This window comes from Etheostoma cragini, chromosome 23, assembly GCF_013103735.1.
Source record: "Etheostoma cragini isolate CJK2018 chromosome 23, CSU_Ecrag_1.0, whole genome shotgun sequence".
Classification (NCBI taxonomy): domain Eukaryota; kingdom Metazoa; phylum Chordata; class Actinopteri; order Perciformes; family Percidae; genus Etheostoma; species Etheostoma cragini.
Window position 1 is genome coordinate 12,003,683 of NC_048429.1, and position 16,720 is coordinate 12,020,402.

At 40.7% G+C, this 16,720-nt stretch overlaps 2 protein-coding genes across 3 annotated transcripts in view; both read right to left on the reverse strand.

Annotated features, from left to right (window-relative positions):
* Positions 1-4,075, reverse strand: part of atxn10 (ataxin 10) — an 8,054-nt gene extending 3,979 nt beyond the window's left edge. Inside the window, exons 1-9 of the mRNA XM_034863423.1 lie at positions 3,874-4,075; positions 3,171-3,362; positions 2,876-2,961; positions 2,686-2,782; positions 2,154-2,318; positions 1,957-2,037; positions 1,673-1,823; positions 1,411-1,528; positions 770-954 (exon numbers count right to left, since the gene is read on the reverse strand). Of these exons, the coding sequence (XP_034719314.1) occupies positions 770-954; positions 1,411-1,528; positions 1,673-1,823; positions 1,957-2,037; positions 2,154-2,318; positions 2,686-2,782; positions 2,876-2,961; positions 3,171-3,362; positions 3,874-4,001 (1,203 nt within the window). The 5' untranslated portion in view covers positions 4,002-4,075. The remainder of the gene's footprint in view (positions 1-769; positions 955-1,410; positions 1,529-1,672; positions 1,824-1,956; positions 2,038-2,153; positions 2,319-2,685; positions 2,783-2,875; positions 2,962-3,170; positions 3,363-3,873) is intronic.
* A 1,109-nt stretch (positions 4,076-5,184) lies between these two features.
* LOC117938672 (fibulin-1-like) lies at positions 5,185-16,293 on the reverse strand. 2 transcript variants are annotated; one of them, XM_034863421.1, is made up of 17 exons: positions 16,047-16,286; positions 15,686-15,794; positions 14,794-14,929; positions 14,482-14,635; positions 13,050-13,118; positions 12,836-12,925; positions 12,119-12,256; positions 11,842-11,979; positions 11,618-11,761; positions 11,365-11,487; positions 11,073-11,198; positions 10,848-10,967; positions 10,631-10,762; positions 10,398-10,521; positions 6,989-7,131; positions 6,351-6,491; positions 5,185-6,223 (listed from the first exon to the last, which is right to left on the reverse strand). In XM_034863421.1, exons 1-17 carry the CDS (start codon positions 16,099-16,101, stop codon positions 6,084-6,086), a joined length of 2,082 nt encoding a protein of 693 aa, XP_034719312.1. In that variant the 5' UTR covers positions 16,102-16,286; the 3' UTR covers positions 5,185-6,083. The 2 variants fall into 2 exon arrangements, with proteins under 2 accessions (XP_034719312.1, XP_034719313.1); XM_034863422.1 differs by lacking the exons at positions 5,185-6,223; positions 6,351-6,491; positions 6,989-7,131 and adding an exon at positions 9,691-10,103 and having other exon boundaries at positions 16,047-16,293.
* Between the last annotated feature and the right edge of the window lie 427 nt (positions 16,294-16,720).

Sequence of the window (16,720 nt, forward strand, 5' to 3'; positions counted from 1 at the left end):
TTATGTGTCCTAATGTTTCTATTTTGTTTTCAACTGTATATTCATGTGTCTTATTGATTTTTAATGCTTATGACTTTTGACTGTTTGTACTTGTGTTTTATCTGTTTTAATGATTTTGTGTAAAACACTTTGAATTGCCCTGTTGCTGAAATGTGCTATACAAATAAAGCTGCCTTGCCTTGCCTAATAACAACAGTGTAAATTGTAATATCCCCTTGTGGGACTAATCAAGTATAAATTATTATTATTACATTTGCAGACCTCAGTTTTCTCAGGAGATCATGTGGTTTGACCCAACCGCCCACTACTAGAACCTGCACTCCAAACATGCTAATTTGGTGTAGAGATCTATCTGTCAAAGAGAGACCAGGGGGGCCTCCCAGACCTCTTCTTGACCTACATATGACCCCATAATGTAGACTGATCAAGGGTGCTTACCAAAAGCCCTTGGATCCCAGAGAAAACTAAATCTAATGAATAAGCTTCACAACCAACAATAATCTAACAGTAAGTTATCTATGCAGTTTCTCTTTCTTAAAATCTCCAGACATCAGTTTCTTGAGGACCATCATTTGGTGAAATATTAAAACGGTTAAAAAATTTTAAAAGCTGATTTTAATCACATTTAATGTTTGTTTACCAAAGATCAACCATATGAGTTTTATTTTAGAACTGAAAACACTTATCCCACTTGGTCCAGACCAACTGAACCAAACTACAGGTGTAAAGGACACTTTTCTCTTCTTTCATCCATCCAGCCATTCCTAACCTTGTTCTGGTTGTTTGTATTGCTGTAGCAGAGGTTTCCTATCAGCCGGATGAGGTGGGCCTTGAAACTGATGACAGGAGAATGGGAGGAAGGGTCTCCATCTCCACTGAAGGAGGAGAAGTTCTGAGCAGCACTGAAAATATTCTTGCTGGCCTTCCCTATAGCATGAACCTGCCCCAGGAGCTCTGCAGAGAAAATGGAAGGAGTGAAAAGCAAGAGAGCACACAGAGTAGTAAGACGTAGAAAAAGACACAATATACCCCAATCTTATATTTAAAACATAAAAATGTATCTTATTATTCACAATATGGATTTTAAAATATGGATTTTAATTTCTTGATAAATGTATGTGTTATTAGTGTTTCAGTACCCCATAAAGTGATTTCTGTCAAACTTATGTGTATCTGAACTTTGCTGTTTTTATTGGTTGTCAACATAAGGCGTGGTGGTGTGCAGGAAGCTGCGGGAAAATGTGTTTTCTGTGGATGATTTGATGCAGATCTGGATCTTTCACCATTTCAAGGAGTGTTATAGTTTACAGATAACATACTATATTTACCATAAAACGGCGAAATTGAAACCCACAAACTCCAGTTGTGGAGCCGGTCAGAGAGATCGTGTAAGTCTGTCATTTCATTTACCAACAGTGGTCACTAGAAGGTCAGGATGGTCCTGGAGAAACATGAACTGCCTGTGGTCTGAGGTCATCTCACACAGCACGTCCAGCAGACTAATCACGGTCAGTGCCTCCTGCAGGACCTGCAGGGGATTGCAACTAAGAAGTTGGTCATGTGGGGAAAGGATGTCAGATGTTAGGGAGGAGACTAATTGAAAACTGGGGGGAAATAACATAATACCAATACTTCTGTGTCCACATACATCGGGCAGGTTTACTATCTGTACCTCATCATTGGAAGCTGAGCCAGTGGCGAGTGTCAGCACAGCGCCACAACATTTCTGGAAGGAACTGGCCAGGAAGCAAGCCACACTTGGAGGGATGCCACAAGAATCGTCCTCTTGTAGCTGGGCAAAGAGCAGCTCTAATAGAGTAACTCTGACACACACGCACACACGCACGCACGCTTTGGTTAACTGCAGTATCAGAGGTTTAGAAAATCAGCTTCTGTGTAATGTAAGAGGGTATTATAGGTCTAGGGACATTTATTGTCACTACTAAAGTAAAGTACCTTTCATGGTGAGACATCCCAGAGTACATGCTCTCCACAAGAGCTGGAGACGTGAGGAAATACTGGGTGGCAATGAGAACCCTGTGAATGAAGGAATATTCCAAAAAAAAAAAGGACATGATCCAAACACTTTGAACTCTTTAGCCATATCATCTTACAACTGCTTCACACACACCAATCCAGACACACACTCTTACGTCCAGTCCAGGTCAGGTTGGGTCCTACAGAGCTCCATCACCCTGAGGGCCAGCTGGATGTTCTGAGGATCAGACAGTTCTTCCACCTTGGCTTCATCCAGACATGTGTGGAGTACCATAGAGGCATAGTTTACCACCTTCTCATCATCAACACTGAGCAGCTGCCTGTTCACACGTTTGGGTTAATACAATGTTAGGACAAATGCTTGCATACAAATGTCTACAATAAAGCTTTCACAAATAGAAATACTGATACAGAATGTGTATTAGTGTATCAAGCAAAGGGCTCGATGAGGTCTCAAATCAACTCGGTATTTAGTGTGGAAGAGACAGAGATGTGGATAATATTTATGAAGTCTAGGGCTAGTTTGTGAACCTTACCAGAACGCCCCTACAAAATATGTATTGGGAACTTTAAAACGTATAATCAATAATAAACTAATAAACACAAAAGTGAATTATAACAATTTATGTAATAGTGTTGCTCACTGTGTTAAAATACATTACTGCAACTGTGGCATTCAAAACTTACAGGAGAAGATTTGGGAAGCTCAGCTGCCATATGTCATCTTTACACATTTGGTTTCCAACCGATAAGTTACCGAGAAACTGGATCCCACAACGAAGAGCTGGGCCATAGAGGAAGATTTTTTAAAAATTAAAAAGTTCATTATCAAAAAAAATTTAATTATCTTATTACAATCAACTATTTTTAGACTTACGTTCAAATATGCCATCTCTGCTCTCCAGATGTGCCGTCTGGAAGAAGCTTAGGAGTTTAATCGACACATCAATGAAACCAAGCTCCCTAGAGGGAAAAAAAACAAATGATTTATTTGATGTACCTGCTGTATATTTAGTTGAACACTCATTTATTTGCTAAGAAGGTGGACACAATAACATGAACACCTACTGCATAATGCAATCGAATAGATTAACAATGGTTATGTTTCAGACCATACTGTTTGTGATCTTCCTATATCCGTTTTATATACTCCCATCTGCTAATACTATTACCTGAGCAGACTCTGATTGCGAGTGCTCTGGACACAGGAGTTCCTCTGAGCCCTAAAGCACTCAGCGGTCAACTGCAGCTGCAGGGCGACAGACTGCAGGTCCTGATCATCACAGCTGGCAGCATGAAGCTCATCACACAGTCGGGACAATAATTGAAGAAGACTGGAGAACGCCTCCTCCTCCACAGCATCCCTGGGTGCAGAAAGTTGACAAAAGTAAAGACCGTTAATTTACTGCAGTGGTAACGTTACCCAAAGCTGGGGGCAACCAGAGTAAAAATGTGGAGTAAAACTTAAGATAAATAGCCCTGTTTCTCAGCAGACATGTGAACTGGCCAAACTCAAGTTTCATTGGATTTTAACAGGAGAGAAACACTATACAACTGTAAGCGCTATCAGTAATTAGTTTCACCTGTGCTTTCCTGCTATGACAATTCAAAACGACTGAATCCAGAGACCTAGCTTGCTGGCAAGGTCGTTTTTGTAAGGAATAGTTCGGTGTCTTAATGAACTCCACCTTACTGTTTATTAACACAGAAAAGACAACAAACCGGCCGAGTCCACAACATTTACCTTACACCGCTGTTCGGACGTCGTATTTGACAGTAACGTTAGCAGACCCTTCAAGCTAGCTAGCTTAGCAGTTAACGTTTAAGCTAACATAGGTTTCCTCTCAAAATGACCTTAAAAGACGTTGTCCGCACCTGTATTCCTTGTCCCGTAACGCAGCCGTGAATGTTTTTAAGACCTGTAAGTGTTGAAGGCAGTGTTCTTCATTCAAAATACGAACGATAGACGGCAAGATGTCCAGGGTGCTGTCGGTATTAGCCATGTTCTACTGGTAAATGCTAATTCGGATCCACTAGACGTTGTTAGGTATGGGTGGGGATTGGTCAAGTTAAGACAATCAGAGGCAGAATAAGTTGAGCCACGAGGAAAATCCACTGACGTTGATACGTCTAATGGATCCGATTTAGCATCTCTCAGCGTGTTCAGTCAAGAGGGCGGGACTTCCGGATAAAATCTAACACGACTGTTGGTTTAATACAGGTAAAAGGCGGAGTTAGAGCATGTGCTGCTGTTTTGACACAGTTGTCAAATTTCTCTCCTCGGTGGTACAAAAATACTGAAAGTGACCTAATAAAGAGAAAACTCTTCAATATTGTTCAAATTTAGGTCAATCTTGGATTAATTTGAGAGCAACTGTGGTAATAATTCACGGAACTGTGTAACAAATAAACTCACTACTTTTTTGGTCATGGTTTTACGCAACTTATTTCAAAGATCTTGGCTTTGTAATAGGCTCAAGCATGTTTTACAGTGTTATATAAATCACCTTAACTTCACCACCATGGGTCTTAGATAAGGTGTTTGGGAGGGTTTTTGGGCAGGATGGCAGCTCCCATTACATGTATTATTTTATTAGGGTGCAGTGTAGCTATACTTATATATACCCTAATTATAACATCCAATAATCCTTGAGATATAAGTTTTGTACCGTGCAGCTGCACTCACATCTGAAATCCATTCACCTAAACCAACCTTTAAAGTCAGAAGAATAATTTATGGAGCCCAACAATTTGTGGGACAACAAGCCATGGGACAAACATTTGGAATTTCTATGCAGCGGCAAATTTTAGATTACAGGATTTTCCTCAGTATGGTTGCTCCCTGTGTTTTCACTGGCCAAGCACAGCCCAGCAGTGGTGAAAAGGCAGATCAATGTAGAAGAGAGTTGATTATGGATGGTAAGAAGTATCCACCTCAAGCAATTTGTCAGCTTTAAGATGAGGTATTTGAAGATCAAAACATACCCAGGAAAGGATTCCCATTAGTTAGTAGAATAACTGGAAGTGGTATGTTGTGATAGAGAATCTAAAGAGTTGAGTTACAGGAAAAACAGGACATCCTATCATATTTGACTTATTCTGAAACCACAGCTATGTTAAGTATAGGTTGATATTGTCTGCTGTGGTAGAAGATCAAGCTCTTCTGAGTAGAAAACATCAACATAATTAACCGCACTGTCTTTATTATTCACAGATGGTTGTTACAGTCTTATGGTACAAAACACAATCAATATTGAAAGCAAGTGCGTACATTAAGCTTATATTATCAAATGAAGCATGTCATATCTGGTCTGTAAAAACAAATGGAACAAATATTACTTCCACAGGTCAATGACATTTTTATTATTATAGTGGCAATCATAACAACAAAGTCTGAATTCAAGTTAAACACGGTAGACAGATTAAGGAGATAAGGGCACCCTGTTTATCTGTTACGTTATTTTTAATTTTTTTAATGTCTTTTCAACACATCCGGGATAGAGGTATCAAGTGAGAAATTTGTATTTTTATGAGTGAAAATTAACTTTTTAGCCATGTTAGCGGCGTGGCTCTATAAAGTTTTGGGATGTTGGTTTGTTGGTCAATCCATCACCACTTAAATATTTCAACAACTATCAGATAGATTGGCAACAATTTTTTTACGGACATTCATGATTGACACATGGTGTATCCTTAAAATCTCCTGACCATTCATTGCCACCACCAGGTAATGTTTTCACCTTTTCCAATACTTTGGTTTATGATTAACCACTAATGACATTCCCATTAACCTCAGCTTGTTTTATTACAAATTAGTTAGCATGCTAACTGACAAATACGAAAAAAGATACAGTATATATTAGTGTTGAAAATACAAGAAGACCTATTGTAAACTATTTACCTGTATGTTTTCAGTACATCTAAAACATTTGCAATTAAATGATCTCATCTTGCATGCAACAGCATTAACATCTTAGGTGTTTTTGAATGTTCAGCAAGATAAGTGTGGCGCCTACAGATACTGAAAACATTTCCACGTTGTGGGTTGTATTGCTGATGAAGCGTCGTTCACGCCTTAGCTCAGCTCAGAACCAAAACTCCGAGATGAAGACATGAATGCTGACAACGTTGCTATGGGAAATGTCCCCTGACATGACATAGTTCATAGCTACCTTCAACTCAAACTCCATGGGGCCAATGATAGGTTTTACCTGCCGAACCACACCTTAGGGATGACACAGATTGGGATTAGTGACTGAGATTCAATTTCAAATCAATGCAATATCTGTATAATGCTTATTAAAGGACTTCCTATTGACTGCCTGGTTCCCAGTTATACTCTCTCCACTTACCCATAACCATGCCCTGTTGGGAGCGCTTCTCCACGTCAAACGAGAACTGTTCATCTGCAGCCAGGATGTCAAAGAAAACACTGGTGGCCTCGGGGAGAGGAGCAGGGTTAGCCGCCGTAACTGTCTGCAGGAAAACGATTTCTATTGGGAGAATTGGTACAAAGTTTTATTTTCGTTTGATAGAAGCAAACCACAAAGTGCATTTGTTTCTTCAAATTAGATATTTATGATATGATTAAACAAAGAAAATAAATATCTTATAAAAAAAACAATTGTATTCAAGATTTATGATGGGATATCTTATTAAGTGGAATTTAGGTTCACCTGGAAAACGTGACAAAATGCAATTTAATTGTATTGTGGAATTGTCAAATGAGATAAGTTATTATAAAAACAGAAATCCAAATAACCAGTGGAATCTGTGAGGTTTTTTGGTTTAGCTATAACAACTATGGCCTTTCAGCAGTCTTGTTACCAATAAATAAAACAAGCAAATAGGAAGTATGAAGACATTTTCCCAAGGTAACTATTACTAGTTATTATAACCAATAAAAAGCTCTTACCCATTAAGGTCTATGAGAATCAACCAAACTACACCTTCATTACAGAAACTCATGCACATCACTACCTTGTCTTACCTTGTGGTTTACTGAAGTCTCTAAAGGTTGGCAGAGAGACGGAGGTGTAGGTGATGTGATTGAAGGTGGCGCGATTGCAGTTGATGTCGTAAGCTTGGCAGGTTCTACTACAACGCAGATTGACTGAAGCATCTCGTTTGGATCTGGAAAAGACAAACATTGGTGACTTTAAGGAGACAAGAAGAAAAGATTGAGGGAAAGGGAAGATTTAGAGGAATACACACAATCTGAAGGAGAAGTAGGAATTTCTCACAAAATCAACATATACAGTACGTGTATGCAACTTCAGTTATGAGAAAAGGCTTTGACCAAAGCTCCACAGTTAGGTTGAACAAAAAGAACCTGGCAACACCTGAATAGCCCCATAGACCTCCATGGTTAACCAAGGAACGGGTGCCTTAAAAATTGGCCAAGCCCTGATTTCACAACCCAAATCATGTTTGTTGGGTTCCCCAACGCGAAGACAGTAGCGCTTTTAAGTATGACCTTAAAAACTGCAAATGGAGTAAAGACATGTTATTGGCAGCAAGCGGGTAAGTCCAAGTTGTCCGCTAAGCATGAGGCCAAAACCACAGAAATGATTGAGTGGTATTCTACACCAGGGAAATGCCGTGAAAGAAAAACAGGATGTTAAAAAGCAGGCGTAAGAATGAATGTAATTTGATGTGATCAATGGCATCATATCCATGTGGTAGGTGAAAGCAGAAAGATCACAATTTTGACAGAATCAGCATAAAAGCATTTCCAAACGAGTATGTGATGTCATTCCAAAATAAGACTCTGGAAAATACAGATGCTATTATTATTACATACAGCATTTCACTATTTTTATCTGAAATAATTAACTTAGCATTTTCTTTTTTCAATCTTAATGCATACTCAATATGCATTAAACCCCCAAAACCAGCAGCATGAAAGTTGAACAGTGGAAAAGTTGTCTAGCTGCATTTATCTAGCTGACCAACAAAGCTACTGGTCTTTTGGTATCAGTTACAGCAAATCAACTGATAACCACCCAATACCAACAAAAAAAAGCCCCATCCATCATATGAGCTGCAATGCTGCTCCACCACTAATTGAACCCCCATGCTGGCTGAGCCCCAGGTACCCAGAAATAAGTGCCATGCTTATTTTTCTTGCTATCCGCTAAAGCAAGGACTGTTTGATCCCATAGTGAGACCACTTGGAAAAGATCATAGGAAAAATTGCTTTTAACATTAGAAATGACCACAGTGGAGGCAGCACGAGAGTGGTGGCAGAAACCATTGCCGGTGTAAGATTGCGCTTGAATATTAAAGAGTGAAAAGCCATTTTTATCTGTCGCTTTTTAATTAAAGTACACATAACGATAAGCTGCCACACAGACATGAGGTAGAGTGGGCAGGAATCAGTGCAAATAATCATGCATGAACCATCCTGTCAAAGTGTTGTAGAGATCCTCAAGAGCTAAAGAGCTCCATCTAGTGGTACAATTCCTTACTATTGTTTATATATACAATATATTATATTGATTGTTGAAGCGGAATTTTTAGCATACGAACATGAGCTATCAATTTTCTCAGATGGATGCTGAAAAGAAAAGAAGGCACTTCATTTAGCTGTACCAATAACACGACTTTTGTTGTTGAATAAACACTCAAATTCCCCATTTCAAACTGATGTAGCATCATTCTAGCCATGGTGAATTATTGGGATTTTCCACTCAACGAGAATTATAGATATGGCCCTTATTGCACAGAGTTTACTAAAAAGAGAGTTTTTGAACAACTCACTTTGGCTGTTGGTTTTTCCAGTCGCTGCCATCTCGCCAGTCGAAAAGAGGTGCTCAATGCTCAAGTTCATGTGCCTATATAGTTTGAGCCTATGCTGATACTTTGAGCAAAGTTTCAGTGTTTTCAATGCTTGTAGTGTTTTAAAAATATTGATTTTGATGCTATCATAAAAGTGCCTTAGCTCTCCCATTCAAAAGGACATTTGACCCAAAACGGAAATCTGTTATATCTTAAAAGTGGCGCTTCCATCTTAATTATACTTTTAAATGAACGTTTGACTTGAGTTCATTCACAAAAAGACCCTAGGTTACGCTGTAACTGTATTAAGGAGTAGATGGAAGCCTGGAGCTGTAACTCCTAAATAAAGAAAAAGATAGATGAAAATGAAAACCACCAATGTAATACAGCGGTAGTGAGGACGAAATAGGGATAGACTTAAACTGCCCATATTATGAAAAGAAATTACTTTTTCTGAGATGTGGGGAGTTATTTTGTGTCCCTGGTGCTTCCAAAAGCATACAAACTTGGGGGAAAAAAACATAAACGCTGTTTTGAGTGAGATACGGGTTTCTAAATGTCTTCTGCCTTCAGTCACCAGGTGAGCTATTCAAAATCTACACGGCTTTCTACATCACTAGCCGAGACGAGGTGGCTAACCGTAGCATGGCAAAACACTGCTACAACACACACTAGTTCACCACAATCTACAAAAGAACTACTTCCATGTCTCTGTTCTGCAGGTATTTCACAAGTGACCCTCGTTTAGAAGCAGTCTCTAACACACACAGTGTTAAAACAAGATCTACAGCAATGTGCAGTACAATCAAAAATATGGTGTTTTTTGAAAATGAAACCAATTAAACCTGCTCTGGTACAACCTAAAAATAGAATCATAAACCTGAAAATGAGCATAATATGGGCCCTTTAGAACGCTCCAAATTAAGTTCCCAGCCTTCTAATGTGGAAATGTTCTCGAGGGCCGGATGGGCTCATGTGTGACAAACACAGCAACCTTGGCCATGTACAGATTCGCCATCCCATAGCGAATCAGCCTCATCTCAACGTTCAGGAAAAAGTCCCGGGGCTGGGTTAAAATACGACGCAGTGAGATCTCTCCTCCATGAGCATGCTGCTGCACGGTGAAGCATGCCTCCTCGTCTCCGGAGACTATGTTGATCTGCATATTGTCTCCCGGCACGGAATTGGAGAGTCCCATCCTAAAAACATCAGCGGGGACGGAAGTGTTGGTGGGGAAGCTGATGTTGTAGAAGGAGATTCTCAGCGGGAGCAAGAAGCACGACGCAGGATCCCGCGTGAACTCGCAAGTTACTCGCTCGCAACGGCTGAAAGGGAAAAAATTGAACTACTCATTGGATGAAGGGCAGAAACGGCTGCAGGTACATGCGTAGAAAAAGAAAGGAGAAAGATAAATAGACAGAGGTGAGTGAGAGAGAGGTTTGGAACTGGTAACAGCAGACGGATGCTACCAGCAGGCCTAAAAACCGCCCAGGTCCACATGAAAGGACATGAGTCTGGATACTTAACTACAGGCAAGTATGATGCATCTTGATCAACTGTGGACTATTAACCCTTTTACTTCAACAGCTCGACATCACCAAATAGCCATGAGGTCTCACCCTTGTGCTGCTACCCGGAAGTTTTGAGGACATGAAAAGGACAGACAGCGAAATCCTCCCTGGACGTTGAAGCAGCTCTCAGAGGCAGAACAGTTATGTGTACCAGCTGCACATTCGTCAATGTCTAAAAACACAGGGGCGGGAAGCAAAGGTTAGACATTAATTGAAAAACAACACATCAGTAATTTACAACTCAGTTTCTTATTGAGGGTACCAAACATTTGTCTACTGACCTAGGCATGTGCGTCCATTGTCTGCAAGTGTATAGCCTGTGGGTGGGCAAGTACAGTGAAAACTTCCCGGGGCGTTGGAGCAGCGGTAGGTACACACATTACCTCCAGTAGGCAGAGCACACTCATCAATGTCTGAAAGCAGCAGATAGTAAAGGCTAGTTAGTGTTTGATCACTTCCAAGTTGATTTGCTACATGAGATAGGACCATGAAGTCTACCTTCACATGTTATCCCATCGATGTCACTTAGCTGGTAACCACGGCGACAGTAGCACTGGTATGAGCCAAAGACATTCGCACACTCCTGGCTGCAAGGGTTGGCTTCACACTCATTGACATCTGTCAGCATACAGGCACAGATACAGACATGAAAACAGTACAGCTGGGATATTGTACATCCACAACAGAGGTGGAACGAATGAAGGAAATGAAGAGGGATTGGACCTTCACAGTTTCTGCCGTCCTGGGACAGCTTGAAGCCAACGGTGCAGCTGCACTTGTAGGAGCCCTCTGTGTTCTCACACTTATGGGCGCAGAGTCGCCCGGAATAATGTCTGCACTCATTGATGTCTAAAAACAGGACACAGATTATGAATCTGAATTAGAATTTACCAAAGATCCACTTGTCTTGTGCCACTTCTTCTCCTCTACTTAGCTAAAAATATTTTTTTTCATAGCTGATATGCACAAAATGTTACAGCTGAAATTAAAAGATAGTGATGAATTTGTACTGCACCGTAACACCGTTGGGTGATACTGTTGAAGATGAAGCCGGTTCTGCATTCACAGCGGTAATGGCCCACCAGGTTGACACAACCATGGTTGACACACACGTTGCCTGTACGACACTCATCCACATCTGTAAAACAAAGGGGACAAATTTGAATTTTGAAAAGTAGAAAGTGAGAAACAAAGATTTCTTGCAGGAAAGAAAAACACAAAGTTGGAGACTTTACAAACAGAAAGTGATTCATCGTGACAGTATCTACCTTCACAACGCGTGCCATCCTCAGTTAGACGATAGCCGCGTCCACAGGTGACCGTGCTTCTGCGACAGGTGTGGGAGCCCACTGTGTTGACACACGTCAGGCCAGGCGGGCATGGACTGGTATGGGCCACACACTCGTTTATGTCTAATGAGAGAACTAATTAAGCAATCCAGCTCACTTTTTAACTGGGGAATGTTATTGCCTGAGTGTGACATTAAACGCACCTATACAGCTGCCCATGGCGTCCTGAATGAAACCGCCTGGGCACATCTCCTTTGGGTGGCAGCGGAAAGAGCCCTCTGTGTTGGTGCACACAAATTCTGCTCCACAGTTATGGGTCCCCAAAGTGCACTCGTTAATGTCTGAAACAGGCAAGCAGGAAAAAAATGATGAGAGCATCAATATACAATTGCATTAATAGTTTTTCTTTTTTTACATAACACACTGTCAAATGAAGGACATAAAACTGCAGGATTAGAAAGGATTTTCCGGCCTTGTTACCTTTGCAATTGTTGTCATCTCTTAGTTCATACCCGGTGCCACAGCTGGTTTCCCTCTGACAGCGAAAGGAACCCTCTGTGTTAATGCAAACTTGGCCGGGGACGCAGTTGTGAGTGCCATTCAAACACTCGTTAACATCTGAGGAGAAAGAAATCCGCTCAGAAAAAAGAAAAGCCGTCTACCTGGATATAAAAGCCTTTTCCGTGGATGGTGGAGACGCATGTTTGACTCTACAGCCATGCTAGCACGCAGCAGTGACCTGAGATAAATGCTAATGGTAGCATGCCTACATGCTCACAATGACAATGCTTACATGCACATGTTTAGCAAGTATGAGCTTTTACCATGTTCAACCTCTTAGTTTAGCATCTAAGCATTCTAACATATATAGTATGTATATATATATATATATATATATATATATATATATATATATATATATATATATATATATATGTGTGTGTGTGTGTGTGTGTGTGTGTGTGTTTGTGTTAAATGGGCTTATGTATTGTCCCATATCGATCGTAGGCCCCTGATTTAAATTAAATCAAAATCATGTCGTGGCAGGCATTGTGATATCAGTAAATATTGTATCCTTGACCTGAGAATCGATATAATGTTGTATCGTGATATAACATGTTATTTACACTCCTATATTTCATCATGAACCAACGTTTTGAACTAATTAAATTTTAAAGATAATGATACATTACTAACCCTCACAAGTCACTCCATCCTTTTGCAAACGATAGCCACCAAGACAAGCACATAAACCATTACCTACACACAACTGGGAGCAAGGGGAGTCTGAAAACAGCAGATAGACACAAAGAAGTAGACATCACAGTGTTCACATGAATCATGTCACTGGTTGTTGGAAGACTCTTAATATAACTAAGGAGATCAAATTGAGGAAATGAAGGTGCCAAACCTGTACAGGGGTTCAATCTCACAGGAGGCATGGTGGTAACGGTAACTCTGGCATTAGGGTTTTCTGTCCCTGGTGATATAGAAGAAAAAATCTCATTTGAATCAACAACAAAAAGTTTACAGTATAGACAATCACATTTTCGGAATAACTGAAGAGCACGGGGTCAAACACTTCAGTGCAGCCTTTCCATTGGTATGCCGCTCTCATCCCTGTGGCCTTCGCGCTACATCAGCAAGACACTGATTTACATTTCTACACAAATAACTTGAGTGGTTCTGCAGCTCTGTCCTTCCCACGTTTGTGTTTTTCACCAGCTAGGTGACAAAAACTACAAGCCATAAGACCAGTTGGCCTAGAGTAACCATTTGGCAAGGTGTCTACAGAACAGCCTAGTGAATACCCCCTGTTGTCCAGTCTGTCTGTCTGCCTCTCTGCCTGTCTGTCTGGCACAGATCTGCTCCCCAGCTGCCACATCAAGGCCATTTATCCAATTTATTTAAAACCCAAGCTGCAGTCTCTGCTCCTAGTTACGGTGCCTGTTTTGATGTGACGCACTCCTTTGGAAAACCAAATCTCGTGCAAAGAGTTTCATGGTTTTACTCCTAGTGCTAATACCACTTTCCAATAAGGTAATAAGATACTATAAAGGGCTTGTAAATTAATAAATAATATATATGCTTACTGATAATTTATTCTAGTTCCGGTATAAGAGAAATTCTGGTTACAGGTCTTGACAAGTACCACTGCAAATATGATAAAGTTACAAAAAGTATTTTTTGTCCCTATAGGACAATGTGTGAATCCTGATAAATTGCCTCAAGTGTTTCACACAAGTCCATTTCGGTTGGGGCGGAAGAAGCAAGATCACGCTTGCAGTACAAGTTTGAAAATGAAAAAAATCTGGGGATTTACCTGCAACTAGCATAGCACATCCAAATATCTAACCACACTGTCAGTGGTTGAGCTGCATTTTGGGTAATGTAGGCCCCAGGAAGAACAGGGCTTGGATTAAAAACAAAGATACAATGATTCTGCTGCTTTCATAACGTTCCTTTTATCCTTTTCTTTGTAACAGACCATTTTGAGTCCGCCATTGTTCTAGGAATGGAAGCAGTACTCTTTTAATGAGAACAGATTTTAGACACCAGGATGTGAAAAATCCCTTTGGCTGTTTTTTTTTCTTCCTTTCTACGTGGTAACACTGCAGTTATAAATGTTGGTAATCCAATAACAAATGGTCATGGTTTTTCCAATTTGTAAAAAGTCATCAAGTCTGCGGGTGTAGGTAATAATTCAAATTTGGTCCAGATCATCTGCAATCGCTTTTCATGAAACAAAAAGTAGTACAGCCAGTAGCCATTCTTTCATAAGACAGAGTCGAGCTAATTAAGACACGAAAGACTGAAAGCACAAGATTGTAAGGGTCTTTTACCATTAATACTTGTTATGGTTTCCTCTGTTGTGTTTTTGCCACAGCAGTATTTAGCTGAGTCTGCACACTGTCTCCCCAGCAACAAACCCTGGAGCTCACAGCTTGAACCCTGGCTTGCCATCATCAGGCCAAGCGTACAGCAGTCACAACACATCTGAACAGGGGACAGAGAGTGGGAAACAGGAAGAAAGGCAGTTGGAATAAAAGAAATCTTGATATTGTCAGGAAAACAATCCCCACCGTACTGATTTATGAGCGGGAGGAGGAGGCATGCAAAGATTGAAGATCTCGACATTAACAAAGAAGGACAACCTTAGAGATTTTGGTTTCCCAGGGTTCTCCTTTGAAGAAGGGCCTCTCACAGGCCCCTTGCCCCTGGGCCATCTCGATACCGTTGTCACAGAGTTGATCTTCTACTGCTGCTGCACAGCACTGCTCCTGGGCGATGCTGCAAATAAGAACCAGAAATGTCACTCTTTCAGAACAAATACTGCACTCTTTGCTCTATGATAAAAGAACTGAATAAGAAGCATGTAAAGAAATGCTTGCTATTACGTTAGATACAATCAGCTGACTGCAAGTCTATTTATGATGTAATATGCAACCTTAGTTTATAAGACATTGTAACCGTTAGCAGCTACTTTAAAACTTTTGAATCTTTCTATATTAAAAAATGCTGTGTTCCAATATGAACAAAAAGTCCCCCTCTCCATGCTTTTCTTCTGTGAATGTTCCCTCCACTGACCTCCATGTGTTGACCAGGTGTTCCTCTACTTCACCACCTCCATGTACTTCCAGTCAAACAGGGCCCTTTAGTTTGAAAATGCTCCAGGGGGCCACTTAACGCCTGTACTTACTGTGTACACACCATGTGGCAATCCTCCCTTGCAGCAATATGGATGGTAGAGGGCTTTTGAAACGATTTGGGGCTTGCCACCCTGGGGCTATTTCCTGCTTTTAAACATACGGTCACAAACACCGCCTTGCAGGATGCACACATGTCCTACTGCAAAATTCCACACTCATTTAAAGATTTATTTGCAATCCACGTGATTTGTTTTGACCCCAACTGAACTGCAATACCCAAAAGATTGTTTCTGATACAAACAATTTCATGCATTCCCTCTGTCCTGACCCTTACTTGGTTCCTGTGTCATATTGTCAGACCCTCTCCTTTAAGAAAACCAGGTGTTGCTACGCTTACCTGCAGATGTGAGAGGAGGAGATGAGCGGGAGGATTGTACAGACTTGTCTGTTCTGGGCCCGAGTCATCCCATCCTGACAGCAATCTTGTATAGAAGGAAGCTGAATCTCTGAGGATTAGAAATACAGAGCAGAAGCATGATAGAGGGGGGGTGGCTGTCCCTGAGTGCCAGTGACTGAGTCAGATTAAATTCAAATTGGCTCACACTCTTAGATTGACAGACAGCACATGGAAAAGAGCACCCTTCAGCACCTCACATTAGGCTGGAATACCCCTCCCAATAATTAAACACGTAAAAGTCACTCACACGTGTATTCAAAATCTGCATCTCAATGCCACACTTTTCAGTTCTCTCTCTTACCTTGACCATGCAGAACTCCGTACAAAGACACCAAAAGTATTGTCCACTGTGCCATCGGAATTGACTTTTTTTTAAATGCTTCGATCTCCGATAGTCTGAGTTGCAAGGTGTATGAGAAATGACAGGGATGCACCGCGGATGGTCTGCAGCAGCGGAGGGTGTGTAAAAATCGAGCGTCAAGGAGTGAGAGAGAGCATCTCCTTCAGAGCAGCAGCAAAGGCGACAAAGATCTTTTCTTGTGGGCTTTGAGATTAGAGGGCGGAGAGGGAGGGGTCGGGGGGAACTGCGTGGGCTCCTGAATCGTTCAGACACGGCCGATAATTGGATGTAATCGATGCGCACCGTCCAAAGGAGATGTGGCCTGAGTGGACGACAAGTAACACAAGGGAATCTGAATAAAACTCGGTTTTTAAAAGTTTAAAACAAAACAAAACAAAAAGTGAACGACAAAAGTAACAAAGGAGCAAATTTAAGATATTCTGGCCTATAAAGTGTCCAAATTCCTTAAGTGATCTTTTTTATACGATTTTATAATGCTTAGGTTTCTGGAAGAAGTTTGGTTGAAATTGACTAGATTAGAACTCCTAAGGTGTGAAATGATTCAAGTTATTTATTAATTTTAATTTATGAATAATTAGTTATTAGTTATGAAGCAATGTTAGAGGATAAGTCCT

Bases quoted from the DNA above. Each gene is read 5' to 3' on its own strand.
- LOC117938672 (XM_034863421.1), bottom strand. From the start codon at position 16,101: ATGGCACAGTGGACAATACTTTTGGTGTCTTTGTACGGAGTTCTGCAT. The intron at 14,930-15,685 runs GTAAGCGTAGCA...TCTTATTTGCAG, and splicing joins TCCTCCTCTCACATCTGCAG to CATCGCCCAGGAGCAGTGCT. The intron at 13,119-14,481 runs GTAAAAGACCCT...CTATATCACCAG, and splicing joins AACCATAACAAGTATTAATG to GGACAGAAAACCCTAATGCC.